Raw genomic sequence first — 17797 nt, forward strand, 5'->3', positions numbered from 1 at the left:
GAATGTAAGATTATTTATTTAATTGTGGCCCACATAATTTGAACATGTGACATATTACTTGGTGGCTAAGTAAATAGATATCAATTAATATTATTTATTTATTTTCAACTTATAATTACCTTTTTGGTAATTACTTATTGGAGAAATGTTTTCCTTTACAATAATTTACACATTGTCCATAAGAAGCGATTCATTTATGGGATCATCCTACAAGTTCACTCCAATGCTTACTAATTCCGTACAAAACAGTTTGTACCATGAGTTTGTCTGCGCAATTGCAGTGGCAGGACACTGGGAGTGGCAGAGATTGAGTACAGGGTTCCAACAAGTATAAATTATAGGACGAAGATCACGCGCTTGCCTATGTCAGTATACGCTGCACTACGGGATGAGTTTGCAAAGATTATGTCCTCGAAGCACGAGATTGCCCCGTCTTTTGAATTTCTTGACACATGTTATAAAGGGAGTTTGAAGGACATGTTGGATGTGCCTGAGGTTCGGATGGTGTTTCAGGGAGAGGCTGGCCTCTTTCTTACGCCTCAAAACATTTTGGAGGGTGTTGCTAGGAAGGGCATTACGTGTTTGGCCTTCGCAAGTCTGCCACGGATGATATGGCTATTATTGGAAACCTCAGCATCAGACATATAGTGTGGTTTATGATGTCGCCAATTCAAGAATTGGGTTTGCTGCTGGGGGCTGCAACTAGTTATTTAAATGATTGTAACTTAAATCTCATATATCAATAAATATGGCACATAAAGTGGAGTCATGAGATGTTCTGTAGCTATCCTTTCTATATGATGGATGAAAATCCTATGATCCTGAATTGTTGTTCTTGTTTGGCAACATAAATCTCAAGTTTGTGTATAAACAACTAATCATATTGTTTTATGAGTGTTAGAAATTAAATTAGTAAATGCATAGACTTGAAATTTAGCACTCAAAGTTTAATGGAGTCACTAACCCATTGGACTATCGAGGCATTTTCACCCTCTTCAAAATTTAATTAAACTAGATTTAACAATTCACATGTGTGATACCTCTCGGATCCGAGACACGAGTTGATCAGGCCTAGGCCCAAACCCGAGGGAATATCAAACAATTAATATTTTATAATGAACACGGAATACAAAATAAATTAAGAAATGAAATTAAAGCTGGAAGGAACTAAAAATAGAATCCGCAAAATATTATAATTATTAAAATCCATCAAACCCAAACTCCGAAACTCCATCAGTTTACAACTTGGGAATCCATCTCTAGTGGACCCCTATTAAACATCCAAACGGAAGATAGAACAACTGTAATAAACGTCCAGAAATAAAACTATAGAGAGAGCCCTACATCGTCGGAAGAGTGAATAGAGACCTCTGCTCAGCACGAACACGTCTAAGCCTGGAACTGTCGTGTACCTGAAAAAATAGAAGTGGGTCAGGCCCACGCGCAAGTTCTATACTACTACAATCCAAACAGAGGCCCGATACGCATGTACATCCTAAACAATTCAACAATAACTGATAGTCCGTCAATATATATATAGTCACACTAAAGGACTCTCACTGGACTACAGGCCGGTCTCAACCTGAATAGAAGTAACATGCTAAAACGCACACGAAGTGGGTATATGTACCTATACCTAAACAGGGTACACCTCCAACCATCGTAGCCAGCTACACATCCCGATGCATATACGCTCCTTAGCCATCGGTCCTGAGGCTCAAGCTCATACCGAGGCACCATAACAGTACCTATATAAAATCCAACCAAAATCCCTACTATTGCCGCTCAACAAGTAGTTGCCATGACAATACAAATCCACGGGACTTAACTTTTAGTTAATCCCATCCTTATTCCAAGTAGGTGGGTAATGGTATTGTTTTAAAAAGCAAACCCATCCTTAGTATGCCACCGTCCCATACCGGTGTCTACTTTCCAATCCTCCAGTAGTTAATAATACCAATAAATCAAGTATATATCAACTAAATTCCAACATCCAACATTCAATGTTAGCAGTGATAAAATAAGCATTGATAAACAGGGTCACAATAACAACATATACATGCCCAATTTAAGTTGTTCCCTTTAGTCTGATATAAAGACAGAATTAATTAAAACTTCTATTTAACACCTTACAAATGACATATAGATATGTAGGGTATGTATCACAAAATCCTAACCTCCACAGTTGATACTAACTGTGATAATGTAAGCATCAAAACAATATTCACAGTATGTATGTAGACATGCTCAAATTATAGTGTTCCACAAAACCGATCTAGTGTTAAACTCAAATCCTCATAGTATTTAAGTTCCAACAGTTGCTATTACAGAAGTTAAGATAGCTATCATCTAGACCCATCCTTCCAATAATTTATACTAGCAGTGGTAAGGAAAAACGTGAACCACAGAACCACAATGCATCGACAAACATGCTTAGTCTAGGTTGAACAAGCATACAATACTATTGTAACTACCAGTTTCATAGCAAAACAGATATCATTTTAGTTTGGTTTAATCTTCATTAATCCTGGAATCATTTAAGAGTGCAAAGAGTATGAAGCCTAAGGGAAAGAGTAAGGATAGAATCTTGCCTCAGAAACTTTTGTTCAAAGTTTCAACGTCGTCTTCTTAAAAAATCCCGGCGAGTTCCAAAACTCGGTTACTGTTCAAGGGTACGAAACACTATTCCCGAACTCAAAATCTGATCTTCACCGTTCAAATTGTGTGACACTGAGTCATGAACCTATCCTCCAAATTTCAGCTCGATCGGACCACGGACGAAGCGGGATCGGATGTTTGATGAAATCTGGGCAGAATGGAAAAAACCTGTGCGACCCAGTTACTGTTCACGAGTATGAATCACTGTTCCCGAGGTCAAACTCTGATCTCCACCATTCAGATTGTGCGTCACTGAGTCGTGAACCTCTCCTCCAAAATTCAGCTCGATCGGACCACGGACGAAGCAGGATCGGAGCTTTGATCAAACCTTGGCAGAATGTGAAAAACTGCGTTTTTCCTTCTCCACTTCCACAAAACGTGTGCTTTGTTTAAAAAAACCCTACACAGACGTCTACCTTATACTTATAGAGTTTTCCTAAACCCTAGGTTCATTTGAGTCCAACTCACAATCCTAACCGGCCCATCCAATTAACGTAGAAACCTACGACGGCTATAATATAAAACCCTAATTTATACTGTAATTAAAACCCTAGTTAGACGTATTTACCTAATTACCCTATTCACCATTAAATACTTAACAAATAATCTAATTGAACAAAATAATAATTAGTAAATCCAATTAAACCAAATAAGACACACATAAAATAATACACACATAAAATAATTAAACCAATTACACTTAAACCATTAATGCCAATTAAATAATTAAAACACTAACAAGTAATTCCAATCAAATAACTAAACCAATTACACTTAAACCATTAATGCCAATTAAATAATTAAAACACTAACAAGTAATTCCAATCAAATAACTAAAAATAAATATCATTTAAATAAATTAAATCACCACAAAAGAAAACAATTAAGCACCTAATAAAAAAAAATAATGACACATAATCAAATAAAATGCACTTAAATAATAAATTAAATACCATTAAATACCAGGAATATCCTTTTTAAAATTAGGGGTATTACAACATGTTCATAAAGTATTACCATCCATGAATCACTGTATTCATGTATATATTGATCTAAAAATAATAATTTTGATAAATCATGTTATTTTAAATTTAAACATTATCAAATATATAGTGAGTACAAAAGTTTTTGGTTACTGGAAGTTGGTTAGAATTCTAGTTCCATCCAAAATCCTAGGTTTAGTCAAAGAAAACTTCACCTGTTGTTAGGCCAAAATCTTAGGTTTGGTCACCAAAAAATTTATCAAAGGACTTGGATCTTCTAAGTTAAATATTTTTTAAGTTATTTTAAGTTGAATTCGCTACTGATTGACACGTGACATTTCAAATCTATCTACGGCTGGTGTTAAACCACGTCAACTAATTTGAAGAAAGTTTGAAAACTGCACCGTTTTGAGATAAGAAAAATTTACCAAAATTTAAAAATTGCACCGTTTTAAATTAAGGAAAATTCCTAATTTAAAAAATGTTTAAAACTGCACCGTTTTGAGATAAGAAAAATTTACCGAATTTAAAAACTGCACTGTTTTAAATTAAGGAAAATTCACCATACTCTAACAGCATTTAAATCATTATCTCTCCCTCATTTTTTCTCCAAAAAAAAGATCCTCCTTCTGTTTCTTCTTTATTCCTGTATTAAACAAGTCACGATAATCTTTATTTCTCTTTTGACTTGAACGACGTTCTCTATCATCTTTTCTATATATAGGGTTTTTGGTTGTATTGTTATGGTTTTAACATGTGTCATTCACCTAAATCTAGAGCTGACAACACTCCACATAATTTAGTGATAAAAAAGGCTTGAAACGACAATGGTTGGTTGTTTTTTTATTATGTTTTTTTGTTTTTTTGTTTTTTTTTTTTTTCAACTAGATTCTTATAAAAACTGCACCGTTTTAAATTAAGGAAAATTCACCATACTCTAACCACGTCTCTAACCAGGTTTGCGTCGTTATCTTCATACTCTAACCATGTTTACGTCATAATCTCTCCCTCATTTTTTCCAAAAAAAAAAAAAAAAAAAAAAAAGATCCTCCTTCTCATTCTTCTTTATTCCTATCTTAAACAAGTCGCAATAGTCTTTATTTCTCTTTTGACTTGAACCACGTTCTCTATCATCTTTTCTATATATAAGGCTTTTGGTTGTATTGTTATGATTCTAACATGTGTCATTTCATCTAAATTTAGGGCTGACAATGCTCCACATAATTTAGTGATAAAAAAGGCTTGAAACGACAACGGTTTTTTTTCCAACTAGATTCTTAGATCTCTTCACCTTTACTTCCCTCTATTCTAATTCTTTTTTAATGTTTAAACCTAAACTCTGCTCCTTCCAATTTCCTTCCACTAGACATAATGCTAGGTTGTTCAATTTTTTTTTTATTTTTTATTTTTTTATTATCTAAATCAATGAGATAATTTTTTTTTTTATTTTTTTATTTTTTATTTTTAATATATGATTTGTTGATTACAAAAAGTTGGTAATTGCATTTGATTCCGTCTAACTGCAAGTTATTCAATCTAAACTGAAGATTATGATTTAAACTCACCGATAATCACCACAAATTTGTAAACTTTACCACCAATTCTATACCAATCCCAATTTACTTCAATTCTTTCAAAATTTTGAGAGTATTAATTTATATACACATATATATAAATACATAGAGAGAATTACTGAAGAAATAAAGTAGAGAGAAGAAAGAGAGAGACGGTTTGTAACAATGAAGAGAGGAAAGAGTGGGAGACAGTTTGTAGGCATAAGAGACCAGAAAAAATAGAGAGTTGAAAAAGTTTTAGCATTTGTTAACGACGTTTCTCTATTCATTGGTTAAATAACTTTAATTTTTATTTCTTATTTTTAATTTGTTAATGTGGTGCAAGTCATAAATATGTGATAAAGATCGCATGTTAAAATTTCTAAAATTCAACTTACAATAATATAGAGAAATTTTAACTTAAAAGATCTTAATCCTTATTTGAAACATTCATCGGAGTTTCGGCCGAAGCTTGTCAGATTCTAAACAATTTAACAGAAACTTCATCTGAGTTTCGTCCAAATTTCTTTGAGCTTTATCACTATATTTTGAACTCTTCTCAACTTCCCAACATTGTGTGCTCACCATCGGTCGCGGTATTGATTTTGATGGCCCAGATTATTTCATCAGGTAACTAATCAATCAAGCAACACACGAAACACAACTAATCAAGCAACACATGAGATTCATCCACTAAAGTCACTTTATCATATAATTGACCAAGGCAATATGATTGATGGTGAAAATAGGCCATTTGAGACAAAATATTTGTGTCATAAAATAGACAACTGTATAAATTTTGAAACATGTTCAAAAAAATAAAAATAAAATAAAAGTACCAATGAAATCTTTTTAAATTTTTACATGCAAAAAATAAGTGTGTGAGTTTTTTAACATAGTAAAGAGTAAATACTAAGATAAATTAATAAAGAAATAAAAATAAAAATAAAGAAAAAATAATAGAGAGATATAGAATCACCAGACTCGTCACTCCTCTCCCATATTAAAAATTAAATTTAACCTTCTTGAACGGTTGAAAATTTACAAATAAGGTCAGCATGGTGTACTAAAAGTTACTAAATTACTCTTCTGCACAAACTCCTTTGAACTATAAGAAATTTATAAATTTTCCCTAAAACGGCATAACATGGGGTAGGGGTATTTTGCAATTAATTCAAAAGGATACATTTTATTTTTTCAAAAAATAAAAATAAAACCAAATCTTTTGAGGAAGGGACTGTCTTGCAAAGTTTTTGCAATTTTGAGTACTAAAAATTTACATGCAAATTTTTAATAGTTAAAGGAGATTTTATACAATTAATTCTAATTTATATATAAAAATGAAATATTTTAGAAGTACTTAATACGCATTGGACTGCAACAGTTCAAGGTCATTCTCACTTGGAAAAAAAAGACTCAGAAGCACCTATCTCTCTCCGCCAATCTCGTCGATATAGATTTTCCAAAGAAAAATGTTGAGCACGTAAAGCACGACTTTTCTAACATACATGTAAACTTGTCATTGTTGTCAACATCTCGAATTCAGATTGGACCTTTGTATTTGATTAATTAAAACAATATATATGCATTCATAATTTATTAAATTATTTGATAATTAATTCATATTTGATAAATCCCTTTGATAAGATTTGTAAATTTTTATAAAAAATTTAAAATATAAACTAAAGAAAATGAGAGAGAGAAGAGACTAAAAATTGTGAACAAGAAAAAAGAAAAAAAGATCTTGTATTTTAGGTGGAATCAATTAGAAAAGAAAGGAAAGAAAAAAAATTTCTTTTTTGGAGTTTTTTATAGATGGAAAAAGAAATGTAATGAAAAAATTATGTTTTCATACTTGCCTATTTTCTCCCAAAACTTTTCCTACACAAAATACAAAAAAATAATATTTGCTTGTGAAAATATTATCTTTTTATTTGACATTCTTATTTTACCCATTAACTTTATCATGCAAATCAATTTATTTCTTTATTTTTTTACTGGAATTCTAAGAGGCAGGTTCTCTACAAAACAACTCTTTCTTTCTTTGTTTTTTTATTTTGTTTGTTTGCACCTTTCTTTGTTTTTTCACAAGTTCATATATAATTGGCAACAACAACATACAATCAAATCTCTCTAAAACTTTAATATTGTCATTAGTACATCTTCGTATTTTTTTTTTTTTTAAGTTTCGTTTTCTCTTAAACTAATAATTAGTTTTACTTATATCTAAAAAAATATTATGAAGTCTTATTTAAATATAAATAATTATACTATTAAGTATAATAATCCATTATTTTTTTCTTTTTTTGCTAACAAAATTCTTAAAATGTTTTAAACAAATTTCTTTTCTTTTTCTTTCTTACTTATTCCATGTGACCAAACTAAGCCTTACAAACTCTCCAGACTTCTCTATATAGTTGATGTTTTTAAATGTAAAAGAGACCCTTTGGGTGTCAAAATCGTTGACTCTTTTCTCATAGTGGTTTCACATGGAGTACTTAGCATGTTACGACTCAAAGTCGTCGCAGACTAGTTACTAAAACTTTTGCTTAGCTTCATGTGTGTGTGTCTATATATATATATATATATATATAGATGTGTGAGAGAAGTGAATCATATATACATAAAATATACTTAAATCAGGATAGCATTCCCAAAGGAGTAGGAAAAATGGGGTTGGCTTGGTTCCTCATTTCTTGCAACATCTACATTTGCAGGGAATCAAGGTATGTGATGTGGTTATCTCATTTACAACATTCCCACAAGTGTTTGTAACAATTTATTTTTGAAAGGTTAAACAAATACACAGGTCATGTATTTTTTTTTTCCCTAGCTGGTATTCACATACAAATATCTTTACTGAAACTTAAACCCTTAACCTCCCTTTAAAAAATAAGAAATTGATACTACTAGACTATTGGCCCGTTAATAATACACCGGTCATGTTATCACTGAGGCTTGAACATCCAACTTCTCTTTCGAGAATTTGGAGGGCTTGTGCTAGCTAGCTAAGCTATTGCCCATTTGGTTATTGTTTGCAACATTTTATTTGATCATATTATATATATAATTATATATATATATATATATGTTGGGCATGATATTCAAAGTTGGAAAGGGATACGGATTAATTAAATTACTTCTGTTTCTCTTTTTTGGGCAGAAGATGAGCAAGGACTCAACCATTCAGCTTTACGCTTCACCTTGCATCATGTGCATGGACATGGCTCGCCTCTAACCTCCCAGTCTCCGCTATCCTTCTCCGATTTACTATCTCGGGATCAAGCACGAGTTACGCATCTCAACTCCAGACTCACTAAGAATATAACAAGCAGTGTCACAGAAAACCTTTTTGGATCGAATCTCGTCACCACACCCGTGAACTCTGATACGTCTGTTGGTGTGGGCCGTTACTATATCAAGGTTGGTCTTGGCACTCCACCCACTTACTATCCCGTGATTGTCGACACCGGCAGCTACATCTCCTGGGTGCAATGCAAGCCTTGCGAGGTGTACTGCCACCCACAGGTCGTTCCCTATTTTGATCCCTCCGCGTCCAGCACCTACAAAAGGTTGTCGTGCACAACACCCGAGTGCAATTCACTGAATCGCCGTGGTTGCACCTCTTCTGATGAGTGCTTGTACGAGGTTATCTATGAGGACAAGTCTTACACTGTTGGCTACTTGAGTCAGGATTCACTAAGCCTATCACCATCCGAAACACTGCCTGGTTTTGTGTTCGGGTGTGGGCAAAATAATAATGGGACATTCGCTGGGTCTGGTGGCCTTTTCGGCCTTGGTCGTAACAAACTGTCCATGGTCTCCCAGCTGTCAACCAAATACGGAAATGGCTTCTCCTACTGCCTCCCAACAGCGAGCGGAGGCAGTGGAGGCTCGTTGTCCATAGGGAGGGATTCACTGACGGGACCACCCTACAAGTTCACTCCAATGCTTCCTATTCAACAAGAGACGGGCTACTATTTTTTGAAGCTGTCCGCGATTGTAGTGGCGGGCAGGACACTGCAGGGAGTGTCTGAGGCCGACTACAACATTCCAACAATACTAGATTCAGGAACGACGCTCACGTATCTGCATCCGTCAGTATATGCAGCTCTCCGCGATGAGTTCAAAAAGATCTTATCCACCAAGCACGAGGCTCTCCCGAGTAGTTCTTATGCGTGTTATAAAGGTAGTATGAAGGAGTTGTCAACAGATGTGCCTGAGATTCGGTTGGTATTTGAAGGAGAGGCCGAACTCACTCTTGCGTCTCAAAACATTCTTTTTGATGGGAGGGGCATTACGTGCTTGGCCTTCGGGACACTCGACCCCAACTTAGCGGTTGTTGGATACACTCAGCAGCAGACGTATGGTGTGGCTTACGATGTCTCCAATTCAAGAATTGGTTTTGCTGCTGGGGGCTGCAGCTAGTTATTAAAATGATGGCAACTTTATCTCATATATTAATGAATAATATGGCATCTCATGAAATAGAGTCAGGAGAACGCTTTTTGTATGATAGATGAAGATCCCATGATGCTAAATTGTTCTTATTTGTGTTTTTTGGACTCGATATTGTATGAGCTAACCATAGGCCTTTTATAGGCCCCCAGTTACATGGGTAATCAAATTATATAGTATTATATATTTTGTCCCTTCTGTTAAGTAAGTTATAATCGACCCATCAAAGACAAGTATCTAATCAAGTAACACATCAAAACACACTAGATAAAAGGTTATGACCATTTGGTCACGGTTGAAACTGAAGACACAACCAAGTATCTAATCAAGCAACGCATCAAAACACATGGATCAAACGGCTATGATCGCGGTTAAAACTGAAAATATAAGACAAAAATATTACCCACAAAGAATGAGTGCGAATTTCTTCCCATAAAACCAAAATAAATAAGTAAATTAATAGAAAAACATTAAAGAGAAAATAATTGAGATAAGTTATGCAAAGCAATATAGTCACTAAGACTAACCACTCGTCCACTCCTTTCCCATATTTATTTATATTTTAACTGATAGTGCCTACTGCCTAGTATGCATTGATAAATATTTTATGATAGATGTATCCCTTTTGATTGAAGGGGAAATTCTATTACACCATATCCACACAAAATGCCATAATGTTGGGCAACTAAGAACAACTATCAGTCTCCGGATTACTAATGACAACGTATAATAACAAATATACTCCCTCACCCCAAAATAGTGTTATTATTATTTTTTTTTTTCAAGAATTTAACTTTTCAAGTGTACTCCGTATGAGTTTTAGTGTTTAAAGTTTTTATCATATTGATATTGAAAGAGTTACTAAATCTATTTATAGTGGGTCTTTAAGGATGTGATTGATTCCTTTTTCTTGGTTTAATAAAATAAATAAATAAATAATATAAAAAAATTAACACTTTGACTTTACTAATGAGACATCCAATTTAGGACAACAAAGCCTACGTTATTTTTCTTTTTCAAGTAAAATATTTTTTTTATTTTTTTTAATTTTTTTTTTCGGTATTTGACAAAGGTGTCGGTTGAGGTTCAGATCGAGCCCCATCGAGTGGGACATGTAAAATAACTTGTTTAAAATTAATAAGTAAATTATTTTTGTTAGATTGTAATATTTTTTTTTTCGTAAATATTTTACGAAAATAAAAAAATATTTTACATTCAGACAAATAGAGTATAAAAATGAAAAGATTGACATGTATTTTGGAACAAGTATATAATTTACATGCCTCCTTTTTTTTCTTTTTTTTGGGAAACAATAACACTACAAAGATCTAAGCTTACACTCCTCTGGAGCAAGGATCCAAATATCCACATAAGTACAAAGGAAGATAACATCAAACTGAAAGTTAATAAGCATAACATTTTCGTTCCTTGGGCTGAGGCTATCATTGGCAGGACTAAGATGGGTCGAAGTAGATACAAAACGCATGTAATGGATAGTCCCATTAGCATTGATTGGGCCCAGTTGGTGCTGCACCCTTATGCAACCACTAGAACCTTCAGCGGGGCCCAAATTACCTTTCTCATCTTGGTCAACACGCAAAGACTGCCATGCAATCATGATGCGAGACGATAATACAGACGTTTGATAGTGCAGGATCGTAAGTCCATCATGATGATGGAACCCAAACGCCGGTGCACTCGACAACGACGATGGAGGATTTTTCGACAATTGATCTGGAATATCAATTTCATGGTCACAAACCCAACTCTAAACTTGGCGATTCTTGATCAATTTACTTGAACAGTTGCCCAAGTCATTACAATCATGGTCAGGAAAAGATACAATAGTCTCTTCCAAAATCCACAGCCAAACGGACAGAATTTGAAATCCTGCAAAAGGAACAGATGCCGTCATCCAGTGGTTCCTCAATAAACTTTGATTGCACACTTGGAAACCTGAACAAGGACAAGGTTTAACCATGTGATCGCGCTATAAGGACAGCAGCGACGATTCGCCATCAACAATAACTCCAACAGAGAAACATCGCCTAGTAGAATGACCAACGGATCCCAAACACCAAAATATTACTATCTTAAACCAAAGATCTTGTAACTGGGATATGTGCATTACTACCAATCATTTGACCCCCCATGGAAATCTATGGATAAAAAACCATGGATAAAGAGGAAGGCAAACCGAGAAAACTGAAAGCAAACAAGTACAGAAATAAGGCTAGCACTAACAAAGATAACAAAAACAACATTGTAATACCCGAATCAAAAGGAAAAAGCAGAAAAAATTCATAAGGAAACTTTCCACTTTGCAAAAACCCCAAATTGACATTCAACACAGGTGCCTCTTCGGGGAGACAACCCACCGGGTCGTCGGAATGGAGAGGAGATGAAAGTCATCACAATCTTCAAAGAACATAAAGAACACACCACCATAGAGAAGTACTCCAAAAATCTGAATGACAGATGACCTCTACAGTGAGAGGAGCAAGAAGCTTTGATGAACAAAGGAAAAAGCTTTTTGCATTTCAAATAGAGTATATAATTTACATATGAGTAATACTTGCATCCTGCGCAGGGAGGATGAATCCTCCCTGCTGAACGTGGCCATCCTGAACGTGGCCATCCTCCCTGTTGACACCTATCCAAAATTAGAAAATAATAAAAATATGGGTAATGCCTATTTGTGCAGGTTAAACCCGTTTCTTCTTATCACTCTACTCTCTCTCTTTATCTCAATACCTAAACTATATGCTCCCTTGTGATACCTGTAATGTTTCTGATTTTTATTTTTATTTTTTATCATTTTCCATTTACTAGGATTTTTTTTTATTTTGAGGGTATTTTCGTCTTTTTTCGTTTTGCATGTCAGACACCGTGGGGTATACCGAATTTGTCAGAGTAATGATTGGGAAATGTTATAGAATTCAGGGCTTTTAGAAATGCATTGATTGCCATTTTAGCATTTTTCTATTTTTTGGGCCGAGAGGTTAGAACGAGACCCATAACCGATTTTGTTGTATACGGAGATTATGTTTTGGGGTCATTGCAATTCATACATTATTATTTAGTACATATTTACATGTCCACATGTTTAAATGAGTGGTCATAATGTGTTTCATATATATAAAGTTAAAAGAAAATATTTTAAATTGTCGTGGAACCCGCCATTTTAATGGTCATTACAAATGACCTTGTATGATTACCTTATTCCTCTCTTTATCACGCAGCCAGCAGCGAGCTCCCTCTCTGGTTTCTATTTTCTTTTTTTCTTTTTTTACACTAAAGTCTTGATTTCTCCTTCATCATTAGGAATCTTTGAGTACTGTTTGCAGCAAATAGAAGAGCTCGGCGAGATCTTCAAGTGGGTGTAAGCAATTTCAGTTTTGGTGCACTCTAGGGATTTCAAATTTTTGGCTCACTTTGGAGATTTTTACATCTAAGTGAGGTAAGGGTGCTCTAATCCACAATTTCTTGGATTTCTTGTGAAATTTTCATTTAATTTGACTCTAAGTATGCTTAATTTTAATTATCTTGATTATGTTTGTTGTGGTTATTGGTATTTAAGGTGATAAAGGCATGTTATGTATTAAGTGAACTTATGAATATAATTAAATTCTTGTGGTGAAAAAGCATATTTAGTGTTGATGTATTATATGCCTTATGATTTTAAATTGCTATGAAAAGAGATGTTGCAGTTATGAAAATAAATGATTTTTTTTTTATGCCTTATATAATTAAGTTATTGGATTTGGGAATTGAAACTATGTAAAATGCCATAATTTAGAAATATGATAATGTGATATTGTGTGAAAATTCATATTTTAAACATGCCTAAATGATGTGGATGATATGTACGAAATTTTTATATTGTCATAGCATTGAAGGAATTGCATAATTCATGCATTGCCATTGGGAAAGTAAAATGAAAAGTTTGCTTTAAAAACAAATGAAATTGTTTTTAATTGAGAAAAGTTTTTGAAAAGTATTTGTGAAAACTAGATCCCTAGGAGGCGCCTAGTGGTCCGTGGTGTTAATATAATCTAGAGGGGACTAAAGAGAGACCCTCGCGAGGTTGAGCTAACTAGGCTAAAAACGACGCCTTGGAGTTGCCTTGTGGTCATGGAAAGTTAGTCAATCCTCCTTTCGTGATGCCTTGGAGGTGCCTTGGGTCAGATTGTACTAACGGTTTGGATATTGAAACGGTATTGTTTCAGAAATAGGGAGCGACATTGCATGGCATGGCATTTCATTGGCATACATTGCACATTTGGTGGTTAGACGACTTGCGTATGTATTTGTTGATATTCTCGTTACTTTACTTATTTTCCCTGAGGCATGATTCTGTTTACTTTTACCCTATGTTTTATGTGGATTCATGGGGTCGTAAGAGGTGTGTCTTAGACACTTCTTACTGAGCGGTTGGCTCACCCATTTTATTATTAATATTTTTCAGAATACATAAGGGAAGTGGCGGACAACGCTCCTCTACAGGTTTTGAAGGGTTAGTGCACTGTCTTGGCATATTTTGTAATTATGATCTCATTTTATTATTGTTATTATTATTATTATTTTTTTGTAAACCCTGAGATGACACATATATTATGTATTGATATAGGCTAGGACGGCAGTGTCCTTAGTTGACTTCGGGTTCGGATAAGGATCCAGTTTAGCAATTCGGACGCCCGAGTTCAAGTCATTACAATACCTGTCCAAAATTAAAAAATAATAAAAATATGAGTAATGCCTATTTGTGTGGGTTAAACCGTTTCTCCTTATCAATCCCTTTTCTCTCTCTCCCAATACCTAAACTATATGTGCCGCAACAGACTACAATGAATTACTTCCATGGTTGGACATTTTTAGCTCTGATCAGGTGGTGGTCGTGGTGGAGCTGGATTTTGAGTCTCCTTAAGACCCATATCCTTCTTCAAGGTCTCAACTTGGCTCCTCAATTCCTCTTTATCCGAATCTACTGTTTGAAGCTTTGATTTGAGCTCGTTGATGTATGCAATAGCATCTCCAAGAAATGAAGCTTTGCCTATTTTTAACACATTTGGGACCACAGCCCGGAGTGCATAGAACCTCTGGTTAAGCTTTTCTCTTCTCTGTTTCTCAGCTTCCACATGATTTAAGGGCTCTTCCCTTCCATTTGCCGATTTTCTACCCCATTTTTCAGGTTCCATAACTCTATTACTATCTGTTTCCCGAACCACTGAGGCCTCAAGATCAGAATGGTCTGAATCTACACCACCACTCGATTTCACCATGTTGGAGGGCAATACCACCCCAGAAGTGAAGGAGAGTATACCCTCCTCGTTACTACCCCGAGAGGTCGGAGACCTCTTCTTTATGTCCTCTGTTCCCCCAAATTATGACTAATCCGAAAAGAAATTCCCATTTGCTCTACAAAAACTCCTCTTACTCTCTCCAAAATTCAATATCTCCCCTGTTTCGGGCTTACACGAGTGAGAATTTCAATTCCTATCACTACTTCCATCAAATATTTTCAGAGAGATTCAATTTTCTAGCAAAGAAACTCTGGTTTTGGATTTGCATTTGTTGAATTGCAATCGGATTTTCAGTCAAAGTATTAGAAATAGGGTTAGGGTTCTCAAAGACGATTTGCTTTGACAATTGATGATTGTTAGCTTGGAGAGTAGTCGACGGTGTTGGGTTATCAGAATTTCTGATTTCAATACTAGACGAGACGATGACAGATCAGTGATGTAAAGTGATGATGGGTCGGTCTCGCCGTGGTCTGTTGCGGCACATATAGTTTAGGTATTAAGAGAAAGAGGGTGATAAAGAGTAATGAGTTTAAACCCGAACAAATGGGCATTACTCATATTTTTATTATTTTTTAATTTTAAATAGGTGTCAGCAAAGAAGATGGTCATGTCAGCAGGGAGGATGAACTTCATCCTTCCTACACAGGATGCAAGTATTACCCTTTACATACACATTTCATCAAGAAGCACATAAATATTTATAAGAGTAACTAGGCACAGAACCACATTGGGCTACTCAATACTTATACATAAAACTATTTTAGTGTACTACCCATCGAGCTTAATGTGGTTCTCCAATATATATATATATAGGGCAATAGATTTTCTGGGAATCAAACCTTGTAGATTTTACAAAAATAAAAGAATTAATATATATAAAAATATATATTTACTTTAGTATTTATAATTTTTCAAATTTATAAAATGTCCTATAAAATTCTCTCTTTCTAAAATCTCTCTTAACTTTTTTTTGCATTTCTCTTTAACTTTGTTGCTTTTTCAAGTTTCTCTGATCCCTTCAAAAAAATTTGCATTCACTTTCTTCTTTCAAACACTACTTTTTTTCTCTTCATAGTTCTTTCATTTTTAATTTTCTTTTATCTCTCTCTCTCTCTCTCTCTCAATTCTCGCACTCATATATCATATATGCGCAATAATCGTTTTCTCTATTCTCTCTCTCAATTCTCGCACTCATATATCATATATGTATTGGAAACGGGGGCATTAAAAACATAAACTTTGGATGAGATTTGAAATAGATTCCGCTAATAATTTTTTACGGATCTCTAGACAAGCGCGTTTCTCTTCGCAAGGAGATGAACGTGGTATATTTACTTTCTGAAATCCGTTTCTGGATGAATGAGAAATTAGCTCCAAAGTGTGGTGTTTTGATAAGCCTAAATGGGTATGCAAAATGTGGGAAGTGTTTGTCCCACATAGAAAAAATGTTTAAACAAATTGAAATTTAAATAAGTTGAGTTTAGGATTTGGGCTTGGGCTTGGGCCTAATTGTAAAGTCCAGATTATTCTTTTATTGGAATTTTGGATTGGGCCTAATTTTGAGCTGGGCTTATTTAAATGGGTTTCACAAATAAGTGGGTTTTTTTTTTGGTGGTTGATTTTTTGAATTAAAAAAACTACTTTTTAGTTTTTCTAAAAGGATACACCTTTTAAATTAAAAAAACCATATTTTAGTTTTTCTAAAGGGTTACACCTTTTAAATTAAAAAACCACTTTTTAGTTTTTTTTTCAAAGGGTTACACCTTTTTCCGAACCATCATGACCCATGGTTGCACCCACTTGAAAAGGCACATTGCAACCTATTGGAATGGATGTGTCTATTGGTGAACAGACACCATGTGAACCATTGCAACCTATTGGAATAGATGTGTCTAGTGGTGAACAGACATCATGTGAACCATTGCAACCTATTGCAATGGTTGTGTCCAATAATGAAGAGATACACCTAATCCGAAAAGGCATATCTGTTTCTATAAATACCCCCCTTTGGATCATTTGCAATTCATTCATTTTCATTTTCTTCTATCTCCCTCTCTAGACTGGAACCCAACCCAAGTGGGTTCAAACCATAGGTTAAGTGGTTTGAGCCACTTCGACCCTAATCCAATTTCATTGAGCCATATTAAGATTGGTCCGAACCATTTAGTTCGGATTACACCCAATTCAGCATTTATATAGTATATAGATGCATTTTTGAGTCAGAGAGAGTATTACACGGAGGAGGTTCGCCGTATCCACGAGTTTGTAGTGCTGTTACTGGTGGATGTAGACCGTTGTATCCTGGGAGATAGACGCCACTGAGTCCGTTAGCACCATAGCGGGGCGAATCTGTCTTAAGCACATAGTATCCAATACTAGCCTCGGTCCAGGTTCATTCCTTGCATATTGTTATTATTTTATTGCTTTATTTTGCATATTTAATTAAATATAGAGTTGCATATTTAATTAATGATTTATTAGCATATTGTTAATTATCTCATGACATATTAGTATAAGGGTTGTTATATCTTAAAAGTCACATTAAGCATATATTTTTCCAACAATCTTAAGACAGATTCCTTCCTTGCGTAGATTTTATTATATGTTTCTATTTAAGATATAAACAAGTAGATATTATACTAATAGTTGAGATATGATAAAATAATGTTATATACATTATTATATGATAATATGTTAAATATTAATGCATTCAATATTATGTGAAATTGAAGCATGTTATATAAGTAGATTATTGAATTATTTAATATTGGTTAAATTATTTAATTTTGTAATATGATATTATGAAGTATATGACATTACCTTAAACATGTACCAACTAGAG

At 34.3% G+C, this 17797-nt stretch overlaps 1 protein-coding gene and 1 pseudogene across 1 annotated transcript; one reads left to right on the forward strand and one right to left on the reverse strand.

The window, feature by feature from the left end:
* The first annotated feature begins 363 nt into the window (after positions 1-363).
* Positions 364-9808, forward strand: LOC132276876 (aspartyl protease family protein At5g10770-like). Its single transcript, XM_059778515.1, has 3 exons — positions 364-495; positions 7860-7920; positions 8358-9808. Exons 1-3 carry the CDS (start codon positions 364-366, stop codon positions 9620-9622), a joined length of 1458 nt encoding a protein of 485 aa, XP_059634498.1. The 3' UTR covers positions 9623-9808.
* A 4718-nt stretch (positions 9809-14526) lies between these two features.
* On the reverse strand, positions 14527-15223 carry LOC132276885 (transcription factor MYC2-like; annotated as a pseudogene).
* Positions 15224-17797: the final 2574 nt, after the last annotated feature.

The sequence above is a fragment of the Cornus florida genome, unplaced genomic scaffold (assembly GCF_030987335.1).
Source record: "Cornus florida cultivar Cherokee Brave unplaced genomic scaffold, ASM3098733v1 CherokeeBrave_3.0.0_Hap2_Chr01, whole genome shotgun sequence".
NCBI classification, from domain to species: domain Eukaryota; kingdom Viridiplantae; phylum Streptophyta; class Magnoliopsida; order Cornales; family Cornaceae; genus Cornus; species Cornus florida.

Coding starts and splice junctions, on each gene's coding strand:
- LOC132276876 (XM_059778515.1), top strand. CDS start 364: ATGTCAGTATACGCTGCACTACGGGATGAGTTTGCAAAGATTATGTCC. Junction 496..7,859: donor ACATGTTGGATGTGCCTGAG/GTTCGGATGGTG, acceptor CCAAAGGAGTAG/GAAAAATGGGGTTGGCTTGG. Junction 7,921..8,357: donor TACATTTGCAGGGAATCAAG/GTATGTGATGTG, acceptor TTTTTTGGGCAG/AAGATGAGCAAGGACTCAAC.